Here is a 25,861-nt window from a genome sequence, read left to right on the forward strand (position 1 = left end):
AGTTTTTTGTTTGTTTGTTATATATATATAGCTTTACTTTATATTTGTATATATCATATCAACAGGTATACAAGAATGTTTGTTATTACAATTTTATAAATCGCACGTTTTTGCATCCTTTATACAAAACAAAGTAGAAAAAAACACCATCAGTCGAAGCAAAAGGTTTGCAAAGAAAACGAAACATTTGTCCCTTTGGTGTACTTCTGCTCCTTCTTGCGCTTGTGTACTGGATGCGTTTGCCTAAAGCTATGCAATATGGGGGTTTAAAGCACCGGTCACGAAAACAGAGAGCTGTGGGGCCTTGTGGAACTTTGCAATCAAAAGAGGATTAATACAATGTCGAATCAGGTTTCCGAAAATCCACCGAGAACAGAAAAAACGGATACATTACTGTATGATTGCATAATTTCAGGCGTTGCAAGTTTAACACACTACACAAACGGAATGAAATCGAGAGAGAAAAAAGACACTAAAGTACTGTAGGTTAACAATCTTACGAAAATTGCTTTGAATTAAGCTACACAGCGTCAACAACTCTTGTTTTGCTCGATTTTGCAGCATTACTGACTGGCTCTTGTAAAAATGTTTGTGGTGAAACAGAGTTTTATACAAAAAATGCACACTCACATCCGCTCGAAACGCCATCGTTCCGTTCTAAACTATACACCCAACGGTACAGCACTAAGGGTGAGTCTAAAAGTCGCTCCCAACGGTAGGCTTATCAATGATGGTCGGTAGTGCTTTCGCTTTTTGGAACCACTGTTCGTTAAACCCTTGTATGCCAACGGAACCTATTTGTTCCACACAGCCGTAGCTAACGCCTGTCAAGCTTGTTTCAGAAGAAACACAGTTACCTATGACATCCTTTCATCCGTCAAAACTACGCCAGGGCCTACTGTGGTGGAGTGTGCGTTAAAATCATTCTGTTGTTCACATCCATTCTCGAACGTATACATCGATCGTTCCAAAGCCTACTTCCTACCGGGGTGTTTATTGTAGTACACATTATTAACTTACGATTAAAAGACTTTTTACATAAAAATACCTAAAGCTAATCCAAGCACATCAATTGATTAAACTCATTCTTCGCCCGGTTTAACATGCCAAATATAACAACTGTTACAGCCTTACTTTACAGGTGTTTTCGCCATGCACGCAAGGGTTCTATATGGCAACAAATTTCTCACAAAGATTCTTTGCTGTTGTAAGCAGGCAGAGCGCTACAAAATTACAAATTATCTTCACTGTTGGTAGCGGTCTCCTCTAAGGTTGGTTGTTTCGCAGGACCTTATCCCTAACATGATACCCAACTGACAGTGCCTTATTGGCAGAGACAAACAAGTGTTGCATTATTTTTTGAAACGCAAAGTATTTTATCATATACTGTGTAAATGGTATGCTCGCTTCATTTGTCTGCCTGCAAAACACCTCAAAGTATGCAATTTGCACGACACCATTCGAGTTTTATTACTTGGCACACAGCTTATTTATCTCTTTTTAACGCGATTTTCCCTCCGGGTTGGCCTGCTGGGACTGTTGTCGGGTGACATTATTGTGCGCGTCGGTATTCGTTGCTTAGCATCACCTTAAATTCCGCTGCCGGAAAGGTGTTATTGTAAAGCCCTCGTACTATAAAGGCTCACCGTTAGCGAATTCTTCGTTGTTTGTGATGTCTTTGGGAGGTTGGTGAAGATTCGTTTGTTATATCCACATCCTGACTAGACTAAACACTGAATGGCACCTAGCGCATCCGCCAGCACAGTTGATGGCTGCAAGGTAGCTTGAGATCCTTCCGAACCGACCCATGTCATGTAAATCCTTCGGAACTTATGGGGAGGCCAGATTTCTAAGCAAGTCGTTGGTGGAGAGCGGTCTTGTGCACGAGGAATATTTTTCCCTCGGTATCGAGATAGACCTGCGTGGCACCGGGCGTTGGCCCACTAGCTTTTCCACTCCCCACCATCCCTCGCTACACGAGCAAGCGTCCCGCTGCACCGGCACCACCATTCGTACCACGCGTCGATATCGTGGCGGTCGATCGACGGGTCGATACGGTCAGCGAGGTGGTCAGCGTTCGCATCGAGCTGCTGCTGTGCTGGTTGCGCAGGTTGCGATTTCCGTTCGAGATCGTACCGCAACGGGCCCGGTCTGTGCGGTCTTCCTCACTGGCACAGCAGAACGGTGACGATAGCAGCCATCGGAATGGTGGAAGTCTTCTGCGAAAAGATAACAAACCGAAGGAATGGAAATTAGGGTTTCAAAACGAATAAAACAAACGGCCTGGATTGAGGCAGGATTACTTACTTCAGTGTGCGCACAAAGTGCGTGGAAAAGAGACAGTATATCAGTGGGTTGGCCGCCGAGTTGAGCGGCGCCAAGCTTTGGATAAAGGTGGCGATAGCGATGTTGGTTTGCGTCTTTGGTATCTGCTCGAACACCTGCAGCAGATCGAAGACTATGTACGGTGACCAGCACAGCACAAACACGATCACAATCACGATCGTCATCTTCACCGTCTTCACCTTCGCACGTGGTATGATGCCACGGGAGCTGGCTCGTCTGCTAGCCAGCTCGGCGCAACCTCCATTGCGGATTGGTCGATCTATGGAGAAAAAATATTGTAAAATTAATAGAAAATACCAAAGAAATGTTAATAACACAAATATATCGTCAAGCGAAAATTAAACGAAATAACAATATTGAATTGGTTTGGTGCAAGATTGGGATCCATGTGCCATTCATATTCCGGAGTCTGAATGAATATTGGAATCAAACGAAAATTATGTTATGAAAATCAATGATTATTCCTTCATATTTGAGATTTTGTGGCTTTTTAAAGATTAAAAAATCTTTGTTTATTTTTGAATTTTTAAAGACTCGTTAAGCTTTTGCGAATCGGCTCTTGATTTGAACCATCCCTCACTTTATATAGATTACTCTTCTTCAAAGATTGCCATCACGCGATTTGTTGTTTTTTCCATGAGAATTAATGTTTCTCATAAGTTAGAGTTTCAAACTAGAAACTAATACTAGAAAATCAATTTAATTATTTCCTGTTTATCTCCCATTGTTGGTTGAAATGATATTAAGTTCACGATATTGCTCCAACAGTTTGAACGGTGGATTATGCGCTATTTCTTATGTCGTAAGGTTTTGTGCAATATACCGTATTATCCTTTCCAATTCGATCAAAATTAAATTCAAAATAAATAATAATGTTGCATCCGCAATACAGCAAGAAAATGCACAACGCTTCGAGGGGATGATGTAATATCCACCGGACGTACAACGCATACAAAGCAAAAAGCAATAACCCTTACCGTGCACGGTCCTCAAAACTCATCGTGCGGTAGAAAATTGAGTTGGTACTAGAAATTGGAATATGGAACCGATGTCTGTCACTCAATCTCATCACCCCGAGCCTGCCCGTCGTACCGTACCGCAGTTTTTACTTACGTTTGGCTCCGTTTGCACCAGCACCGACAGGGGCCGGTCCCAGCATCGAACCTTTGCTCCATATCGTCCGAATGATGATGACGTAACATGCCGAAATGATGAACGCCGGAATGACGAAGAGTGAGGCGGCGACCCAACACATGTACACCTGCCACCGGAACGGATCGCCCAGATCGATCCAACACTGCAGTTGATCTATTTTTTTGAAGGGAACGAAACCCATGAATGTGTGAAGTCGAAAACCCCCGCGTATGTTAGCGACACTTACCCTGTATGGTGCGCTCCTCGTACAGGTAGAACATGGGCGACGAAAAGACGGCACTGAAGCCCCAGGCTGCGGCTACCAGTCGACGGGCACGCTTCCCTGCACGGGTTCGATGCGCACAAAAAAGGAGGTTCGATGGAGGCGCCCAGTCGTGCACGTGGTTCGATCGCAATAAACGAGTGAAAATAGAAGTGCAGGTGATTGGAATAAAAATAAGTGCAGCGCATAACAAAACAAAAAAACGAAGGTTGTACACATTACTTACAGCAACCGGAAAAATTCATCGGGTGCGTGATGGCATCGTAGCGGTCGATACTAAGGGCCACCAGCACGTACGTGGAGGCGTACGTTACCCACACCTGGACGAAACGGATCAGCTTGCAGGCCACATTCCCGGCCAACCAGGAGATCGTTATCCGCTGCACGATGTCCGTCAGGACGCTTAGCAGCCCCACGCTGAGGTCTGCAGGAGGGAAGACGGAAGGAGACGAGCAAATAAACGACCGTCCGTCAACGTGCGGGTTGTGGTTTTCAATTGGAATGTAAGCGATTGTTTGTCCGACAGAGGCTACTGTAAACACGATCAAATTAATTCTGACACTTTGCGGCCGATGCAGAGGTGATGTTTTGATTTTGAAAGACAATATTTATTATGTTTTGAAAAACAACCCTACGGATGTGTTCCATATCCGATTATGTTGTGTTGTATTGTTATTCTAAAGAAAACATTTATTTTTTAAGTGATTCTGTCCTCAATGCAAATCGAAAAAACAACTATTTTACCAATTTAGAACAATGTCTCTTATCACTTTAAATAAACTCTACTCTCCCCTCCCCCAAAACTCACCTGCTATCGCAAGCTGTTTGATGAAAAAATTCATCCTCGATTTGCGGTTTTTGTTTAGAAATAGCGTCACCAGCACAGCAGTGTTGCCGAGCACGATCACCACAAATAATATCCATAATACTGCAAATTGTTCAGTCTGAAAGGAAAAGAAAAGCGGCATGGTGGTGAGAAGACCCATTCCGGGGAACGACAAAACCCTCTAAAATCCAACCCGTGCGTAACAACTATTCGGATGCAGGGACGGTACATTAACCAAGGGTTTTTGGAATGTGCGGGACGAGAAAAGAACCATCGCCATCATGCATCGATCCATCACGAACGGAACCCGCTGTGAGAAGTGTTTCCACACCGTCGGACACCGGTCGTGATGATCCCTGCTGCTGGGAAGAAATTCGACCGGCCTGTCTGTGTCAGCACGCGCACAAACGGTCACATTTCGGCAGTGTCGCTCGTCGACAGACGATAATCAAGTCGAAGCTGTAGATCACGTTTCGGCAGCTCACTTAAACCGGCTCGCTCAAACCGTCACCCGTCAGACCTGCAACCTGTTCTTCGATACCACAACGTGTGTGTTAGAATGATGTCTGTGTGTGTTTTTTTTTATTTGCTAGAAACACTTCACAGTATGTTTCATGCATTGTATGAGGTGTGGAATATTTTTGGAAAACTTGTCTTTTTTTTGTTATTTGAAGTGTGTTGTGTGTGTTTCGAATTTTAAGAGTAAAAGAAAGAATAAAAAAGAGTAGCGTGTAGAGCAACACACATCAATTACTGAGGAGCATTGCATCAGACTGCCATCAGTAGCGTGTCAATAAAACAAAAGTAAAAGAAAATGAAATGAATGATATGACTAAAAGGAAAGTTTGAACAATTTATTTTGCGTTATTTTTTGACGCACAGCAACAACCATTTATTTGTTAATTAACGAAGGTTTTCGTTTAACAGTAGAAAATGATAATTGGCATTGAAGGAAGCCGATACGGGATTTAAAATTACTATCACCTTCATTACTTATGATAGAAACCATTTCACAACAGGTTATACGTTGGTCACAAATCTCTCAAAAATAGTGATTTAAAATGCTATTTAATCAACTACTTAAAGATGTAACGCCATTTGATGAATAATTCAAGAATCAATGAAAGAGGGACACGTTACTCTACGTCAAAATAAATCATCGATCCAAACCCATGGGTACGCGTGCAAAGATAAATATGAAAATCTGCGATGGATACGCATTACTGGCGATAAAAGCATCGTCCAGTAATTTAATTTACACGAGCACTTCAGCTAAAAGTCACTAGGCATCGTATCGCCACCGAACTGCTGTTAATGCAGTACGACCCATTAAACGAGCTGCACACTAAACGAGCCAGAATTGCATCCAAATCGATCGTTTACGGTCCAGCATCAACCCGTCCCGGCATCGGCCGTCCTCCTATCTACTTGTGGTTCAATAAAATTGCAATAAAACCGCTCGTCCGCTCGGGTGTACCGCTCAAAAGCTCGAGCGGGAATGAAATTATACGCCCCATTTAACGCCCAACACGTGGTTGATTATTGCATGTGTGCTTAACCAAACGCAACCCGCTTGTGGAGACGCCCATTATCCCACGAGCAGAGCACTGCGGACAACGGAACGCGTACGCGAAGAAAGAGTTTGAGAGTAATCATCATTATAATAATCCTCCGCAAGCACCCACCGCCAGCGGTACACAATGGGTGTTTCTCATTAGACGAGCGAGTTTTCATGCTAAATTTGGTGAACTTCAAGCGCAGTACCGCTTCGCCCATTAGGATGTGCGTCCGCTTTGCATACGTGGTGGTGGGTAGCTGCTGGGCAAACTGGCAAACATCCCCGGTGCCGGTTAACGAGACGAGAGTTTTAAAACAAGCGAAAGGTTAGCATTCATTTAGCTCCGCGTGAAGCACCATCGCCCCGGGGCGAGCCGGGGATAATTATTGTAATGAGGAGAGCTTTAACGAATCAATGGATTGTGCTGTGTTTTGATTGATTCTAATAGGTTGCTTTTGAGTGCTGTTTGTTTAGGTCTCGCGATAACGGACAAGAAGCGGCGAATGGTTGTTTGCGTTGGAAATTGTGGCAAGGTAAGAGGAAAGCAAGCAATCTTTTGAAAATTATGATTGAATTAATCGTTTCAGTAATTTAAAGGAAATTGTGTTCTTTACTAATTTTATTATTAATACCTTAAAATTATTCGTTTTATTGATAAAGTGGAAATCAGAAATATTAAACCAATGCACATCGTTAAACACTCAGATTAATTAGTAGCATTAGAAATGCATTCCAATAACGCGCGCACTATCCCTCCGCCACACACTAACGCCATCTGTGAGCAACCGCACGAACTCACCGCTCACCGCAGATGAGAAAACGGAAAAAAAGCTGTGGAAAAATGAAATTCAGCAATTAAGAGACTATTTGTCTCGTTTTTAGATCAATTTATTTCTTCACCTTCCCCACAGCAGTGCCGCACCACATCCATTATGGATGATGGCGATGGATGCACTGATAATGCACTCCACCTTCTGCGCCAGCCACTGGTGGTGCTTTAATTTAATTCCCAGTCAAAACGACGTGCCTCACACCTTCGGGTGAACAAATTCGAACACAGGACAGTACGTTACCGGACCAACCGTACGACACTTGTCGGATTGCTTGCGTCGTGCATAAATATGCAGTAGTACAAGCGAGCGAGCTAGGACAGCGTTACCGGCCGCGCGCAACACCCAACGAAAACGGGCGATCCGATTTATCAACGCGCTGCACCACACAAGGGCCACCGGTGGTACCCGTTAGTTGGGACAGTTTGGGTGGTGCAGCCACATGTAACGGTGACGACAGGTGAAGACATGTAACTGTAACTGCGGGCACACGGCAACCGTACGCTGGCGCGCTACGTGCAGTCCCATACATGGGTACTTCGCATTCTCATAAATAATTAATCGAATCAAAATACCTGATCGTTGCTACCCTTTGGTTGTGCACCCCGGTGTGAGCAGTTGGGGGCACATGGCATCCGTCTTGCCTTATACCGGTCGCAAACCATATCGGTATCGAATGTGTAAAAGGGCCATCTGTTGTGCGCGAAGGTGCATCAATTTACCGTCGATCAATCTAAGATGTCTTTCGCGCGTCTCATGCAGCCCGAGCTGCAATGGGAAGCTTTTAGTACTTCCAGCGTCCTAATACTTAATTTTCTCTCTCTCACTCTCACTCTCTGTGCTTCTTGTCACCCCAAAACGGCACCCTAATGACCCGAACTTTTATCAATTAATTGGCAATAATTATACAATTTAGTTTGTGCCATATTTTAGCGCCCGGTTCACATCACAAGCACCTGGCGCTCGGTGAGCTTCAACCCCGTAGGTGGCAAATGGTGAACTAACGATCAGAATGATTGATCAGTGGAAAATGGAATGAGGCGAGAGGGAGCGGTGGTATGGAAACCATAACTCACACGAAACGCCATAGCAGCAATTGCATCCAACTACACTCGCCGCGACACAGTGACAAAACACCGATAACAGTCCGTTGCCTTGTGACTGTGGTGTACCGAGTGACTTTCGTAAACATGATGAGATCGGTGGCACGTGCTGGCCAAAATGGATACTGCAGCGAAGAGGGGGCATGGGTCGCGGAGAGAAATGTCCAGTACCAATTAGGAAATTCGTCGGAGAATTTACAAATGTCAGTTTGACACGAATTACACCACACCCGCGTGCACGGTTGTTTATCTGTCACTCTCAGGATGGCAAAACGCCCGCAAAATGGACAAACCGTTTACATAAGCGGCGCGAATGAATGTTAGCTCGTTAGAAAACGGTGATCGAGCAGCAAACGGGGGGTTTGGGTTTTGGGGAAACTGAAAATTTACCTCCCACCCCTGTGCGTGCCTGACATTGATGGCTCACAAGGACCTCTCATCGGACCACCGGGCGGCCCCCATAGCCGTACTCGAAATCGACACCTGCATACCGTACACGGGTGTACAATTAGATCATATTTAACGTCCAAAACAATGCTGCCAAGGCCGGTGGACAAACTGTTGTGCTCGCGACTGGGCCGGCCGCCGAGTGGCGTAGGTAATTTTGGTCCGTATTTCAACTGGACCGGATCGGATCGGAATCCCATAAATAGTATTTTCATACACTTACTTTCCCATCCCCGCGTGAACCTTGTTTGTTTGTTTGTTCCGAGGTGGCTTTTTACTTTTACTGACACTTTTATGACACGCTAGTGACGCACTACAAACTACCGAAACCCATAAACGTAGCCTCATTCTGTCAAACGAAACTGTAGGCAGAAATGTAATTTCGGTACCACTGCCAATGGCCGGCGTGTAATCTACGTTTGTACGAGCGATAACATAAAACGGTTACATGGTTTTGCTCACAAACACACAACTTCACATCCGGCGTTCTTGTAATGTTTTTCATATAAAAGCATCATAACAAACAGAACCCCAGTTCGCCTGACAGCGTTCTGATCTTAAGCTTTATACTTTATGTTCGCATCTCGCTGTCCATAAATCAATGGCGATTCGTATCGGAAGCGATAATTCCATCAGCACTTGACATTCGATCGCTTTCATCTAACCGATTAAGAAGCAATTCTAATGAATGCTCCAAGGGGATGAATTGAATGAAAGCTGGGCTCGAAACGATACGTTCCAAATTTACGCGATGTATGAAGTTCCGAGCGTGCCACCATGTCTGCCCAGTTGAGACATGCTAAAAGGAGGGTAAAATTCTTACCACTTTCCCCCAAGTAAGATAAACACAAACAACAAAGCGCTTCCTGGAGAATCGTCGACGAAGAAAGAGTTCTAAGATCTGGGAACTAGGTGAGCTTTCATCATATTGGGATATCGGATCAACTACAAGGAATAGATTCATACGTTGGTACGTGCAGGAATGCTGTACGGAACCTTAAATTACCACCGGCTACCAACAAAGTTGTGTTGTATGCTCAATCAGTAAGATATTGCCCGGGGAGTTGAGAGTTTGCTGACTTCACCGTCGAAGTTGATTTGGAGCAGTTCCGGAGTTGAATGGCATGAAAAGTTCAGCTAGAATACCATGCTTTGCCTAGGACTATTGAAAGGTCTCATTATGTTCCAATTTAATTTCCCACCAAGTTTAAATGAAAACCCTTTCATAGCTTCTGTCCCATGGCCCTTGGAAGCTCACTCACTCCGAACGAATGGCCTACATTCGTGTTTCATTACATCCCCCCAAATATTCTCCGCCGAAGGCGTACCCGACCGTTTCCCTGCTAATTTTTCACGTCAACTTATACATCCGCCCCTCCGGTGAGCTGCCGGATCGGAAAGAAAAAAAGAACTGCGGCGGAACGATCTAACGATCTCACCCCCTAGTGCAGCCTACTTTTACCGGGTCATTCGTCATGGCTTGTTGAGTTGAACCCGAAATTCTCGCACCGTTCCCGCCTACCTCAGCAATATCCCAGCAGTAATAACATCCGGCGCCACCAGCAATCGTCCCATTCCGGACGGGGTCCTGCGGAAAATGCGCCTGGAATTCATCCCCTAACTGTGACCCATTTGTCACCGGATCCGATACGATTCATCAGTACCGGAAGCAATGGCGGGTGTGTGCGTGTGTGTGAACGATGCCTTTACTTCCCGTTCACATGCAATGCGTACGTGAAGTTGCTTGTAGTAAAAATAGTACACCCATTCCTTACCGGATGTGGGTACCAAACAGCGCTAAAATATGGCTATTCCCTCAGGACAAACCCACCGAAAAAGAAAGAAAAAAAAAACAATTGGGAAGCTGAATTTCTGATAAGATTCCTCGGGAAAATAGGATACGGTTGTGTAGAAACTGAATGACGCCTTCCAAGGAGAAAGGTCCGTCAAAAGCGAGCCCATGTGCTATGGGACAAAGAAGAAAAGCAGAGTTACAAAGCAAACTAGACAGCAGAAGGCAAAAAAAAGAAAACCATCCCCAACGTTGCATCAAACTGCGCCGTGGCGTTCGCTAAATAAAATCATAAATTTAATGTCATTATAGCAAAACGCACGTTTTTCCAGTGAAGAAAACGAGGGCACGGATGGGCCTTCAATGGCCGTAAAAACGTTCAACGTTCAAAGAAGACGCACATCGCAGTGCAAGTTTTGCAACGGACCGATCAAAACTAAGAGGAAGGACACTAGCAGAGGAGAAATGATAGCATGGTGTGGTACACAAAAAAAAAACAACTAACACCAAATGTAGGTCAAAGTATTTGAGGACACTACTCTCTCGACAAGGGACCGTGTCTCGTCCGTCTGTCGAGGGCTTCCAATGGGCTGAACGCACAGGAGATGAGTGGAGGCTAGGACGCATCTTCGTTCATCAAGCCTTTTATTCGATGCGTAGGTTTTATGGTTTGATATCGTTTTGACTATTTCGCTTATGTCCTTCAGCATTCTTCGTTGCCGTGCTGCTATGATGAGTGGTAAATTTTATATCTTGAGGAGTTTTTGTGGCACTGAAAACTTATTTTAAGTTACCATGATAGGCTGATGTAATGCGGGCTGTTTTTGTTCTAAAAAATAAAATTATGGTAACGAATTAAATTACACTTCAGAAACAAGGTTCACCGGAACAATTTAAACATAAAATTGCAGCGGCGGATCAAACGGTAGGCGGAGTAGGCGGTCGCCTAGGGCCTCGCCGTGTTGGGGGCCCCAAAAAATTTGTGCCAATTGTGCGATTGAGCGATTGAAAATTTAACAACAGCGTTAATTTATAGCAAAAAAAAATATTTAAAAGATAAAAAAATGATCAAAAATATCTTCCTTGTTCATATAAAACATTTGTTTCTATGTGATACATTAAATGCAGAGAAGAATATCGACTTTGTGACTTTAAAGTATAAACGAAATTGCACCAGTACAAGGACACTAATTTTCCCGTTGGTCGAGAAAAATTTCTTCGAAAACTACCTGTTTCCGAATGTATAATACCAGGAGAGCATCCACGGAAGAGGTAGCACCTAGTACAGCAATTTTGGTCGAAAACCGCCGAAAAGTATGCAATGTTTAAACACTAACTTTCCCGTTGGTCGTGAAAAATTTCTTCGAAAACTACCAGTTTCCGAATTTAAAGTACCAGGAGAGCATGCACGGAAGAGGTAGCTCCTGGTACTGCGCCGTAAGGTATGCAATGTGTAAACACTAACTTTGCAACCAATTTTCCGCCGTAAGGTATGCAATGTTTATACACTAACTTTCCATACAAATCAGCTGTTTTCAGATTGCCAATACCAGGAGAGCATGTTTTTCAACAGGTGACATCTTCCTTCTCCCTTCCCCCTTGGTACCAGCCGAGTACCAGGATGTTGCATAACACATGTTGCACAACATATGTTGCGCAACATATGTTGCGCAACATATGTTGCACACCATCTGACATGCAACATATGTCGCGCAACATATGTTGCGCAACATCTGGCATGCAACATCTTTCATGCAACAACTTGGGATTGCAATTTTGGTCGAAAACCGCCGAAAGGTATGCAATGTTTAAACACTAATTTTCCCGTTAATCGAGAAAAATTTCTTCGAAAACTACCGATTTTCGAATGTATAGTACCAGGAGAGCATCCACGGAAGAGGTAGCTCCTGGTACTGCGCCGTAAGGTATGCAATGTTTATACACTATTTAAACGCCGTAAGGTATGCAATGTTTATACACTTTATAAACGCCGTAAGGTATGCAATGTTTATACACTATATAAACATTGCATACCTTTAGGCGGGCAAAATACCAGGTGCTACCTCTTCCGTGGATGCTCTCCTGGTACAATACATTCGAAAACTGGTAGTTTTCAAAGAAATTTTTCACGACCAACGAGAAAGTTAGTGTTTAAACATTGCATACCTTTCGGCGGTTTTCGACCAAAATTGCTGTACTAGGTGCTACCTCTTCCGTGGATGCTTTTCTGGTATCGACAAAATCGCAGAAGGCGTTAGACTAATCAGGAATCGTAAATGTAAGTAAATCGTAGAAAATGTTATCCAAGTAGTGGTGTTATGGTTCTCCTTAGCGCATACAAACGTTTATATATAGACTAGCTTACTAGGCCCGTTTACAGGGCTACGCAACAGAACTCTGAGATGTACGCAAGGGAGCTTTCTTTCCGAGACTTTGCTGGTGTTGTTAAATCATGTATGAAGTACACCTCCCTAACACCGATAATGCCGTAGCAAAATTATAGGCCCCCCTTTAAAAATTCCGCCCTGGGCCTTCAAGGGGATTGATCCTCCACTGTAAAATTGTATTATTCCACGAATTTGTATCCACACAGCTCTCAAACTCAACTTTTCAATTTATCAACATCAGTATTTATCAACATGTTCCTCGTACAATTAAGGTAACTGTCAATGCTCTCATCATCATTCAGTAAATAGTTTCAAGAATATTTTCTCCCACAAAAAAAAACTATGACAAGCACCACACGATTATTAACCCTCAGAGAAAAGATGGCATGAATTGCAACTCGGTTCACCTCGTGTTGGGGTTTGCCACGGGTCAGTAAAAGTGACTCACTCTGCTAACCCCAACACGAAAGGTGTTGGAAAGGTATTCCACTTAATGGAAACCATTATTTGTGTGCGATTGTGCTTATCAGCCCCTACAGACACATTAACAGCATCCCCGATGAGACGAAAAAAAATAGACCGTTAAAGTCATGGGAAATATGAAAAAAACATCAACATCATTTCAACGGTGAGAAATACGTTGCTGTACGGTAGCGTATCCGGTCCATCGTCCGGTACGGTTTTTGGATTCATCGTACAAGGGAAACCATCCCATTCAACGGACGGTTCGTATATGCTTCAAATGACGCAGATTTATGATGATCGATCTGCACGCGGAAGGGCACGTTACGGGAGGTTCCTTGGGGCGGGCTACAACACCGTGCCACCGTATGGTATGGTTAAGCGGTGCTGTCCGGTGCAGTGCTGCACACGTCGTGTGCAGCGGTAAGTTATGACAAATTGATTGACTAGCTATCAGATAAGGGCTGGGTTTTCCGTTGCACATTTTACTGTTTTGCCGACAGCCAGAGTCCGACAGACTTTTCTGGTCATTTGGTCGCTTTGCCGGGTGCGATGATGGTTCACGCTTTTCGGGCAGATGTTGCTACGAACCGATCTGCCCATAAACGTGGACATGGTGGGCATTCGTCGCGCTATGCCCATTAGCAGTACGATATAGATGCCTAGGATGGGTTCGCTCGTGAGCGTTTGTGCTGTTTGATAAGTTCCTTGGAATGAGTGGAATGGGAGTGCTTATAAGGTATCGAAACACATAAGGCTCTTATTTCATCAGCTCTAAATGAATTATTGAAGGTGCTGGCCATTCCTATCGTTAGGATATACGGCCGATCATATTGTAAGAAAAGGTAATTGAGCTTTAAACCCAAAAAAACTGCGGAGTAATTAGTTAAGGCTCCAGAAACCTGGATCCCCATCATCCTTTTTTTCTTGTGGGTTGCTTTCTGTTTTGTCATATTTTGAACCTTTCTAATTAATCTGGATAACCCAGTAACGTAGTCAATATTATTCAGTCAACATAGTCGATGTAAAGTCATAGCGAGGTTTATTGTTGTGCGAATCGAGCTCGTAGAGCGACTATAAGAGTGTACCTTCCAGTGAGTTATCAATTCACAACGACCGATCAACGCGAAGGATTGCATCACACATGTACTATGTATCGACCCTACACCGTACATCAAAGCACGTCCAGTGCGCGTGGATCGCGCATCCATCGTGCCACCGGTAAGGAATAAAAGGCGGTTTTATTGAGTTATTATACGATAATCAGCTTGATTTACTTGTAATCCACGGGGTGTTGCACTTAATGTAGTGATTATGTACGATCAACTTCCACACTCGTGTACGCCTTTACTTGGCAGCGGCCCGTCCGGACACGTGCATTTGCGCACGTACACACTGCCCAGCATAAACGCGACCGTTACGGATTTGCAGCCAACTGCACCGCGAAAGGGCAGCAACAAAAGGCACACGAAGCTTTTGCAAAACATAAATAACGCTGCTTCTGGGGATGGAGGATGAAAGCGGACAGGAAACCTGTTGCACGCCTCACCGTGCAATCTAATTTTCCATGTCCAAGACGGCGATGGAAGATGCGGCAAAATGTTTAACATTGAATCGAGATTTTTCTCTCCCCATCTCTATCGCGAACAGCAGCAGGACATATAGTAGCAATGGACAGGGTCTCTTTCCTTCTCAAGGTTGGCATAGTTGTCTAGGTTGCAAGGGAGGAAAAGAAATGCACACTAAAAAGTGCAACCAAACGAATCGCAGCCAACCGGAGTAACGAAACGTTGCTGCAAGCTTTCAAAGCAATGATGATGAAAAGATCCCCAAAGCCCCCCAAAAAAAAGAACGTTCCGTATGAGGACGAAAAAAAGGATAAAGATCATTTAATTTAATGACATCCTAAATAAAGCTCTATCTAAACGAATTATCGGAAGTGGAAGCAACCGCACCACCATCTGCGTGTACTTTGCAAATGCTTCCTCTCCCAATGCAGGACCTTGTGAACGATGTCCTTTTTTTCCTTTATGTCACCAGGATCTTTAAGACGTAAAAGATAAGGGGAAAAAAAGGGAACGAAAAAACCCCTCGCGCAAAACTTCCATCGTTCGTGAGTGTACGAACAAAATAAAAAACAGACAGGGTGGAAAAAAGTAAATGCGAAACGGATGCGTTTAAATTCGTGCTTATTGAAGCGCAAAATGAATACTTTTGCTGATAAAACTAATGCGCGGGAGAGCGTGGGAGCAATGGCACGTGGCGTGGATGGACAACCGTCCCCCGTTTTCGTTTCGGCAGCATAAACTGTTATACATAAATTTGGATGACCGAAGCTTTCCCGGTTGATGAAGTTGTTTGATGTTTCATTATACGATCGTCCCTGCAGTTAGCGACAGACCGCCACCAAACTGTGCGACACTGTCCGTCGAAGGCAAAAGTTAACACATTTTAAAGTTCCACACTGTGGGCTGTGGAGCTCGGTCTGACTAATATGTAATTAGCTGCTTGAAGTTGGGAGGTAGAATGTCCAAGCCATGCAGACGGTACAGTAACGCCACAGTTGGCGTCTTTATGAGCTTCCCGTCGTCGTGTTACTAGCGACTCTGCCAGCACTGTGCCAGCATGCTTGGTCGCCTACGAACTGATTATCGCCATGCACTGAGAGTGGGTGCGTGTAGTCGATGATGATGATGATGTCCATAATTCCTGGTTTCTCTACGGACCTGACGCAAGCTAAACTGAACAAAAGTGCTTACCGCAGCGTGCGGACATGGGGGTAACAGTAAAACATATGGTCAGTGGCTGGTGCACATCTCACACACCAGTCTTTGTGCGTGGTGGAAGCGGAAGGTAATATACTTCCACTTGCGACGGCGGATAGTAGGTCAAATTGTGTCCCCGTGCACCCAGCCCGGCCCTCATCGTGCCCAACATTTGCAAACAATTTTCGCATTAAGCTCAAAGCCCCACCACCAGACGGGGGTTAAGGGTGGATAAGAAGGGTGAGTGTTCTTCGTTTGCCGGGAACTGACATCCAGCAGATAGGACGATGATGATCATAATTATCGTTTTCTATTGAGCGTACAACATGCACACTCGACGCTGGGAATCGATTGGATAATCGGGCAGTCAAGTCGTGGGAAGCTTCTGTCTTCTGTCAGGTCTTTGAACTGTGGCTGATGGATAATCCACCGAACGGTGCGCGGTTTTGTGGATGACTTCGGCGCCATTAAGATTGACGGTAATTGTAGACAAATGTGTGCGATAGAAAATATTGGGCCTGAACCGAGCTCGGAAAAAAAAAGATTTCCACTTCGAACTTTGAGTATTTGGAAACGGTTGCTTAGTTTATTAATTTATTTTAATTACTGTCTAAATTGTATTCCGTTCCTACAAGCTGGAGATCATCAATAACGATCATCTGAAGCTTATTTTTAACAAATTTTATTTCTAGCTTTGTACACATAATTTTGATAACTTCGCTAGAACACAATAAAGATGAAGAGAAAGTCGATTTTTGCTCCAGGAAAACTCAACATGGATCGTCGATTTGCTTAATTTGCAGAATAAACTAACCATTTTTCCAGGTTGACATACGACTCAAGACGCCCAAAAGTATGCAATTGCTGCCATGAAGGTAATTGAGCGAGTAATTTACGTGTATGTTATTTATTGAATTTCATGACACATTTATTGATCAGTAAAAGCTAAGCTGAAACGACTTTGAAAACGAGTAAAATAGAAAGAGCCCATTTACGAAACACCATGCGGTGCGGTGCTGTGTGAAGTATCTATCAAATAAATTAGACACGGTTTCACATTTTAGTGCAAATCTTATGAGCCCTCTTAACCGGGTACGTGTGTCCCGCGTGTCGCTTCCTTCATCTCGTAACGCACCGAGGGAAATATGAGCAAATGATGCTTTGCTGCGGTTAATTGCTGCCGGCTGGTGATAAATTGTCCCACGTTGACGCAATCCTAGGGGCCCACAGCGTTCGATTAACCTTTGAAATAGGCCATCGCTACTATCGCTACACACCCATCCGGCAAGCGGCCTATGGCCTATCGCTTTTGCGCAAAAGCGTTAGATTCTTTTCGCGAAATTGATGTCCCGATATAATAAAGCGCGCATCATTTGCGGATCAGTTTTCCACCCGCAGTTACGATCGAGCACCGAACGGGCGGACGGATCGGGCCGTGTGTGGTGGGCCATCGCCCACTGCCGGGCAGGTTTACGATTAAACAAATCGATTTACGGCCCCTAAATAATACACTTAAGCGCACACGCTATCGGGGCAGCTCACCATCTCAACCCGTAGCATTTTGCACCAAAAGGCGGCGGACCAGCTGAATGCGACGACCGCGGCCGTGCTGAAACCGGAATCGAACGGCTTGCGTTTAATTGCAAAGGGTAATGGCCGGTGTTTAGTGGGGTGCGAATTGGAGGATGTAAAAGAAAAATGAACAAGACACAACGCAACTTCTAAGCTGGTGGTTTTATGTGCATTATTTGCGGCGACTCCACGCTCGAATACGAATGCAAAATAATGCTACCACCACAGGCGCGGTTGAAGGAATCTGCTTTTCCGATCGAACTGAGAAGATTACGGCAGGTCTGTTGGAAACATAGACTTGGATGAGAAGCGTGAGTGATTCGTTGATGCTAAAGCACTTTTAGACAGGAGGATTAACATAACACAGCAATACGTGCTGTGGCTGCTCGTTGAACGATTTGTGAAGTAAAAATTGTTCCGTTCCATTCCATGTTCCATATTCTTCTGCTAAGATGCGCTTTCCTTGGCATACTTTTGTTTTTATAGGCGATAGCTTGAGTTCTCCGTCAACTTGGTCTGGTTTATTTACACTCTTTTGATACATAACAGTACGCTAAATCTTTTAACCACACACAAGCAGCGGTTCGAGTCGTGCAGGAGAATGCTTAGTTTAAATCTAGTTGAGAATATTTTGAAATTATGAACACTTGATGATTACGCCATAAATTATGCAATTCGCATGACAAAATTAACTTATTAATGTTTAAAATTTTCCTATAATTAAAGTAGTTACACAATATAATCACCATAGAGAGCAAAATTAATTAACTTTCCACTCTCGGCACTGTTTTGCTTCTTCCTTTACAAGTTGGAAGAATTATTTTGCGTTTGTATGAATTTAACATGGTCGGCTCAAAATTCCATCCAGACCAATCCGTTGTAGGCAGGACTAACTATCCGGCTTTGGGTAAAAATAAAGTCACAGAAAGCCAGAAATTGTGGTTGTTGTGCCAATGAAGAAAATGGATTACAAGTAGAAGTTTATCATTTTGTGGTTGAATAATTAATCTCTTTTCATCATTATGCGCAAATTAATTATTTTAATTATCACATCATATTATTTTTTATATTGCTATATATTACTAATAAAGAATGCCAGATGTTTATCCATTCATTTCAGCATCAACTGCTCTACTCAAACGATAGAAAAGTTGTTTTTGATATTTCCCTTCTTCGAGTCACTCATCAGCATTTATTGCATCGTGCATATGCAATCAAACCACCACAAAGGCACCGCCTTATATCTCGCAATCGCAATCATAAACAATTAAACACCATGATGAAAGCTAATGAAACACAAAATTCGACTTGCGATTTACTATCCACCTTTACCACCCCTGGGCCACCAGATCTGCCCGCATAATGACGAATGGTTTATTGCAGCATTCCAGTTTTGCAGCCAAAAATGCCAAAATGGTTCCCAATTTGTGATTTAGATTTTCAATCTACGATTTATGGTACCGTGGCACACGGACACGCGGCACGTTTCAATTTTCGTCTCCCGCTGGAGAGATATTTGTGAGAAAGGTCATAAATTAATGGTGCAATAAAATATGTCAATCGTGGAATGGAGATATCAATCCGTTGGCAAGGCAGGCAGCAATCTGTACCGCTGCCCGTGTGTTGTCACAAAAAAAGGGAAGAATAGACAAAATATTGCTCCGTCATAAACGGGCGGCTAGAAAGGCAATGTTACACATGCTGCCTAGGTGATATTGGGTTGTTAATGATTTGTGGCAGTGTCCAACCTGAGGATGAGGGTTTGGATAATATGTGTGTTTCGATAGCTAACAAAATTGCGTGTAATTCGCTTGATGGTTCGACTTAGACTACTGTATTTCAGGTACCGTAATTACAATTGTGTCTTACATACTAATACTAATACTATATCACGAAATTCCTGCAACCCAATTACCAAATGTACGTAATGCGGATAGCCTACGCATAGGCGCGAACATCCCGACCACCTTAAAATTACCCTTTTTAACAATTCAAAAAAAAAACTATCTTTTTCAATTCCTCTCTATTCGTTCGCATTGTCTTCTTCAACCTCTTCAAAAGGAAGTATACATAATTTAGCTACTGGCCTCTTGACTTTATCTGAGTTAGCCGTGCGTAACGTGGCTACTCTTACAATTCCATCTTTCCCTGGATGAATCTCCGTGATTCTCGCTAACGGCCAGCTATTCGGTGGAACATTATCATCGCGTATGATAACCATCATCCCAGGTTGAATTTTCGTAACCAGACCCTTCCATTTATTTCTCGACCGTAGTTGTTGCAAATACTCCACACGCCATCGTTCCCAGAAGTGTTGCAATCGTTGTTGTGTTGCTCTCCAGTGATTTAAACGATTCTCGGGAATATTTCGTATGTCCACATCCGGAACTTGCTGCAAACTCGTCCCGGTTAGGAAATGACCTGGCGTCAACGCTTCCAGATCCGAGGGGTCATTTGACATCGGTGTGATCGGACGGGAATTCAAGCACGCCTCAATCTGCGTCAGAAGCGTGGTCATATCCTCATAGGAGACGGAATTGTCTCCAAGCACTCGTCGCAGATGATGCTTCATAGACCGGACCGCCGCTTCCCACAAGCCTCCGAAGTGAGGTGCACCCGGCGGGATAAACTTCCATGTCAAGCCTTGTTCGGTGCTCCAAGAATATACCTGTTCCTGAAATGCAGATGACTTAAGCAAATCAAACAGGGATTTTAGATCATTGGCTGCTCCCCTAAAGTTAGTCCCGTTGTCCGAATGAAGTTCAGCTACAAGACCCCTTCTGGATACAAATCTCCGTAACGCAGCGATAAATGCAGCAGTGCTGAGGTTTGATACCAGTTCTAAATGAACAGCACGTGTGACGAAACAAACGAAGACGGCAACATAAGCCTTCGTAGGACTTGCCTTTCGTGAATTCCCCTTTATATAAACTGGCCCGCAGTAATCCACGCCAGCTACTGAGAACGGTCGCGCTTCCGTCACTCGCGATGTAGGAAGATCTCCCATGGGTTGTACAATCGTTCTCGGTTTACACTTAAAGCATTGTACACACTGCCGATGAACTCGCCGGACCATTGTTCTTGCGCCTAACACCCAAAACCGTTGCCGCAACGATGTCAGCATCAATTGTGGCCCTGCATGTAACAAGCTGAGGTGGTAGTGTGTTGCTAACATTCTTGCCAACGGATGATCCTTGGGTATGACAATAGGGTACTTTATTGCCATATCCAGCTTTGCATTTTTCAGCCTCCCATTCACGCGAATCAATCCGTCTTCGTCCACATAAGGATTACACGCCCATAATGCCGAAGAACGTGGGATCAATCCCTTTTGGTGCAGCTTTTTCGATTCATCGCTGAATCTCTCCCTTTGTGCCAGTCGACATATTGCTACTTCCGCCTTCCTCAGCTCCTCGGTGCTTAAATATGTCGTGAGCTCCTCTGTTGCTTCTGGTGCCTTCGTACGCCTTTGTAAGGCATTCAAGTATCGCAAACAATATCCAACCACTCTGCGAAGTTTCGTATACGCTGAATATCGCGAAAACACACGATCACCAAAACTTTCTTCCGCGTTCGTCGAAGACACTACTATCACCTTTGCTCGTTCTTCACCCGTCATAGGAATCAGTCTGGCCTTACTTGGAACCTCTGGCCAACTGTCTTCTGATAGAGAAAGCCATGATGGCCCCGACCACCATAACTGAGCCTCGATGAAAACTTGTGGATCAACACCTCTAGACACCAAATCAGCGGGATTCTCCTTCCCTGGAACGTGTCTCCATTGGCAACCTTCTGTGAGCTTCTGGATCTTCGATACACGGTTCGCCACGAACGTTTTCCAATCATTATGTGACGAGCTTATCCAGTGCCAAACCGTCATTGAATCTGTCCACAACGTAGTTGATACTAATACAGGTAACGCTCGTTTGATTAACTCAATCAACTTGCTGCCAAGGAGTGCTGCGCATAGTTCTAGTCTCGCTATGGTTAACCTTTGTGCCAACGGTGCCACCTTCGATTTCGAAACCGCTAACCTCACTGTCGCTTCATTTGGTGATGAATAGCTACGGATGTAAACGCAAGCCCCGTAACCTTTCTCCGATGCATCGCAAAATATATGGCATTCAATTTTACTAGCGTCGATGGCTATGATTGTTCTCGGAAACTTCACTCCAGCCAGTAATGGCAACTGTGACCAATACGTTTGCCATTCCGCGAGCAATTCTGTTGGCAGCTTAGTATCCCAATTCCACGGTTTTCCTTGTTCATCCTTCAACCTCCAAATGTGCTGCATGTAGAGTTTGGCCCTCATCTTCACCGGATCAAGGAAGCCTAGAGGATCGTAAATCCTTGCTATACTAGCTAAAACTTCTCGTTTTGTACATACTTCCTTGTCTGGTACCCGTACTTGAACTTGCAGGCTGTCTACCGTAGGTGTCCACAACAATCCCAACGTTGGTATCGAACTGTTAGATTCAATCGCCAACTCGTGATGCACGGCCTTTGCGATATGTTGTTGTGGTATGTTAGCAAGCACTTCTGGTTCATTGGAGGCCCACTTACGAAGGCACAGACCTCCCGCATTTAGAAGATTACTCAACTCTTCTACCACTTTACTTGCTTGTTCCTTGGTATCTGCACCCGACAGCAGATCGTCTACATAGAAGTCATTACAGCACCTCATTGCATTAGGAAACCTCTTTCCTTCATCTTCGAAAACCTTCCTCAGCGTACGTATGGCCAAAAACGGAGCGCAAGCAGTTCCATACGTGACCGTATTTAATCGATATACCGAAATAGGTTCTGAGGTGTTCTCTCTCCATAAGATTCGTTGTAGTTCTTTATCCTTCTCCGACACCAATACTTGGCGGTACATTTTCTCAGCATCAGCCACCACCGCCACAGGCCAGAAACGAAAACGCAGCAAAATCAACTCGAGATCATCTTGCAACCGCGGCCCGGTTAACAAAATGTCGTTTAAACTGTACCCACTGCTGCTCTTGCACGACGCATCAAATACGACTCGACACTTAGTGGTCGTGCTATCTGCCTTCCATACAGCATGGTGAGGTAAGTAGAAATGTGGCCCATCATCTACAGCGACGGCTTCATCATACGTAGACACTCTTGTCATGTGTCCTAATCCTTCATATTCCGTCATAAACTCCTTATATGCGACCTCAAGCTTGGAATCTCCTTCTAAACGCCGTTCAATTGCTTTAAAACGCCTTAACGCGGTTGATCGTGAATCTCCAAGCATCGATTCAAAATTCGAAACCTTCGGAAGCTCTACTACGTATCTGCCTTCTTCGTTGCGATGCGTGGTTTTCAGATACAAAGCTTCGCACTCTTCATCTTGGATACTCCAAACGCGCTCTTCAGGAACTGCCTCCAAACTTGCCAATCTTTCCATCAAAACTCCGAGGTCCTCTTCATTCACACAAGAACATACAAGCTCATCATTCGAATCTTCCTGCTTACATTCTTCCTTGCCGATCACTATCCATCCAAGTCTTGTTTCTAGCAACGTGGGTAACTGAGGAGCTAATCTTAGTTGTCCTTGTTGAAGGAGCTCAGCGAACAACTCCGCTCCGATCAACAAATCAATCCGCTCGCTTTCGTAGAACAGTGGATCCGCTAATTCCACTTCCTTGGGGATGTTCCAATACCCCGTTCTCCTTGTCTGAGCCGGAAAATTGGCAGTTATCTTGCTCAGGACCAACCAGTCAATAGAGACAACAAACTCCGACACTCGCGACTTAATAGTTGCCGTCACAATATTTTCTGCCTTCAGGGACATAAGTCCTATCCCGGATAGCGGTTTATGGATTCTACGTTTTTTCAACCTCAACTGCTGTACCAATCTCTCGCTTATAAAATTGGACTGAGACCCTTGATCCAACAATGCTCTAGCCGGCACTTCGCTACCTTCACCGTTGTATACTAAGACCTGGGCTGTCGAAAGCCAAATCATCTTCTTAGGGCCTACTGCAGTATGAGAAATGGCGGTAATAGGTGTGTTCACTTTGGCCACTTCTTGCTCCTTTTCACTGTTGCACACTAACGTATGATGTCGTCTCTTACACATTCCACAGTTCACCCTTGACTTGCAGAATCTGGCTTGATGGTGTTTGCCGAGGCACTTAAAACACAACAATCCCTCTCTGACGATCCTCTGACGCTCTGTTGTTGGTAAGGTTTTGAATTTGTCGCATTTCGATATAGGGTGATTAACCTTGCACACCAGACACTCCATTGAAACATCGCGTTGAGACTGTGCTGCACATGCTACGGAGGGTATAAATGCTCGTCGTTGGTTTGCCATTGCCTTCTTCTGCGTAGAACGGTCGTGTTGATGAGCATCGATTGGCGGCTTCGTATCGACCTTATTACTTTTGTTTCTGCTGTTCAGAATCTTTATTCTCTTCTCGCAAAACTGGAGCAGCTCGGTGTACATGTCATCCTTCTGGTCCGCTGCAATCAGTTCATAGGCCATTAGTGTCTCTTCATCAAACTTGTATCTTACCAGACTGGACAATGGTGTGTTCCAGTTTGCTACCGGTTCCTTTAAACGCTCCATGCCTAGGATCAACCGCTTTGATTCGTTGACAATGCGGGTCAATTCTTGAGCAGTTGGTCCCACCATCGGTTGAAGATCCACCAGGGCCCGGAAGTAATCTCTCTTCAGCATCTTTTGGTCATCGAATCGATCTAACAACGCTTGCCACGTAGCGTCGTAATTTTCCTCCACCAACTGGACGTGATCGAATAACCTAGCTGCATCTCCTTTCAGTGACGCCAACAGATATTGCAGCTTCATCGTATTCGATATTTCACTCACATCATGCACCATTGCCGTAAATCTATCTTTGAAGCTAATCCATTGCGTACTGTCGCCATTAAACACAGGAAGTTCGATTTTAGGAAGACGCACTTGTGAATTAATCGTCGAGTTGTTGGCCATTGTACTGTTCGCGATTGGTCTATGTTCGGTACTTTCTCGTTTCCCTAGCAAGAAACCTTTCACCTTATGATATTTTGCGTAAAATTGCTTCCTGTCCTTTAATAAGGCTTGTTCATCACACTCGTCATAGTCCATTATCAGTTTTTCACGAGCTTTTTCATACGCCATTTTAGCTTCTTCCAAAGACGCTAACTGTCCGCCATTTTGCGGTAGATCCTCATCGGTATACTCTCTCACAAACTCTTCAAAAATCTCTATACTCGCCAAGCGATCTTTGTACACCCTAGTAAGCTGTCGCACAGTTTTATCCGTTGTTACGGGCATTTTGCGTCACGTTGAAAAGTACTGCAATTTCGCAAACTTCCACTTGTGCGCACCACACTGTAGCTCCGCTACGCAATGGTTGACCTCTGCCGCTTACACAGATCTTGCACTCACGCACACTCCACCTCTATCGTTGCGCGTACGTCACGCACAAAATACCACTTATTACGGATTACAAGCGGTCGGATAAATTCGCTTTATCTCGCGCACTGGTGTTAATCTGGTTGCTTCACTGGTTGATCTGATCTACCTCCACGTCACTTCCACGGACAACGTAACACACGCGTACCGGCACTCACGTAGAATGATCTCGGTTGACCCCGCCAGAGGTCAATGTTCTCGAGCACGTTTTCACGATGATCAGTTTCAACCTTTATCGGTCCTTGCAGCTACCGTGCAACCACACTAAACGTAACACCAAGTTCTCAACGGGTTGAATCCAAATCGTTCCACTCGATTACACTTAACTAGGATAGTTCTGCTGGATCCAATATCCTAATTATGATATCCGGTTCGAAGGACCAATGTTTCGATAGCTAACAAAATTGCGTGTAATTCGCTTGATGGTTCGACTTAGACTACTGTATTTCAGGTACCGTAATTACAATTGTGTCTTACATACTAATACTAATACTATATCACGAAATTCCTGCAACCCAATTACCAAATGTACGTAATGCGGATAGCCTACGCATAGGCGCGAACAATGTGATAAAACTTCTACGAAGGTTCGCCGTCTGCGATATGCAAATTTGTTGGATGGTTTTGAATATTTCGGATGATCACAAATGTGAGCAGTTCTGAGAAGGTTGGTTGAAGAGATTTTCATTGTGCTCGAATCAGCTGTGAGTAAAGTATTTAAAAACGTGTCACTTAAGGTATTATGCTGGAGATGTCCTTATTTTCTTCAGAGGGGAAATTTTTTAAACACTTGACCTTTTCGTCTAAATTGGTCTTTAGCCAAATTTGCACTCAACACACCTGGTGACCATCATTCCATTTCACAGAAGATTAAAATTGCTGTATAAAGTCATCATTCTTCAAAACCAATCACACGATCCCGGGTTT

General features: G+C 44.2%; 1 protein-coding gene across 1 annotated transcript in view; it reads right to left on the reverse strand.

The window, feature by feature from the left end:
• Positions 1-46: 46 nt before the first annotated feature.
• Positions 47-25,861, reverse strand: part of LOC128309414 (cardioacceleratory peptide receptor-like) — a 32,998-nt gene continuing 7,183 nt past the window's right edge. Inside the window, exons 3-8 of the mRNA XM_053045793.1 lie at positions 4,572-4,707; positions 3,990-4,187; positions 3,728-3,823; positions 3,460-3,654; positions 2,308-2,605; positions 47-2,219 (exon numbers count right to left, since the gene is read on the reverse strand). Coding sequence (XP_052901753.1) covers positions 1,973-2,219; positions 2,308-2,605; positions 3,460-3,654; positions 3,728-3,823; positions 3,990-4,187; positions 4,572-4,707 — 1,170 coding nt within the window. The 3' untranslated portion in view covers positions 47-1,972. The remainder of the gene's footprint in view (positions 2,220-2,307; positions 2,606-3,459; positions 3,655-3,727; positions 3,824-3,989; positions 4,188-4,571; positions 4,708-25,861) is intronic.

The sequence above is a fragment of the Anopheles moucheti genome, chromosome 2 (genome assembly GCF_943734755.1).
Source record: "Anopheles moucheti chromosome 2, idAnoMoucSN_F20_07, whole genome shotgun sequence".
NCBI classification, from domain to species: Eukaryota; Metazoa; Arthropoda; class Insecta; order Diptera; family Culicidae; genus Anopheles; species Anopheles moucheti.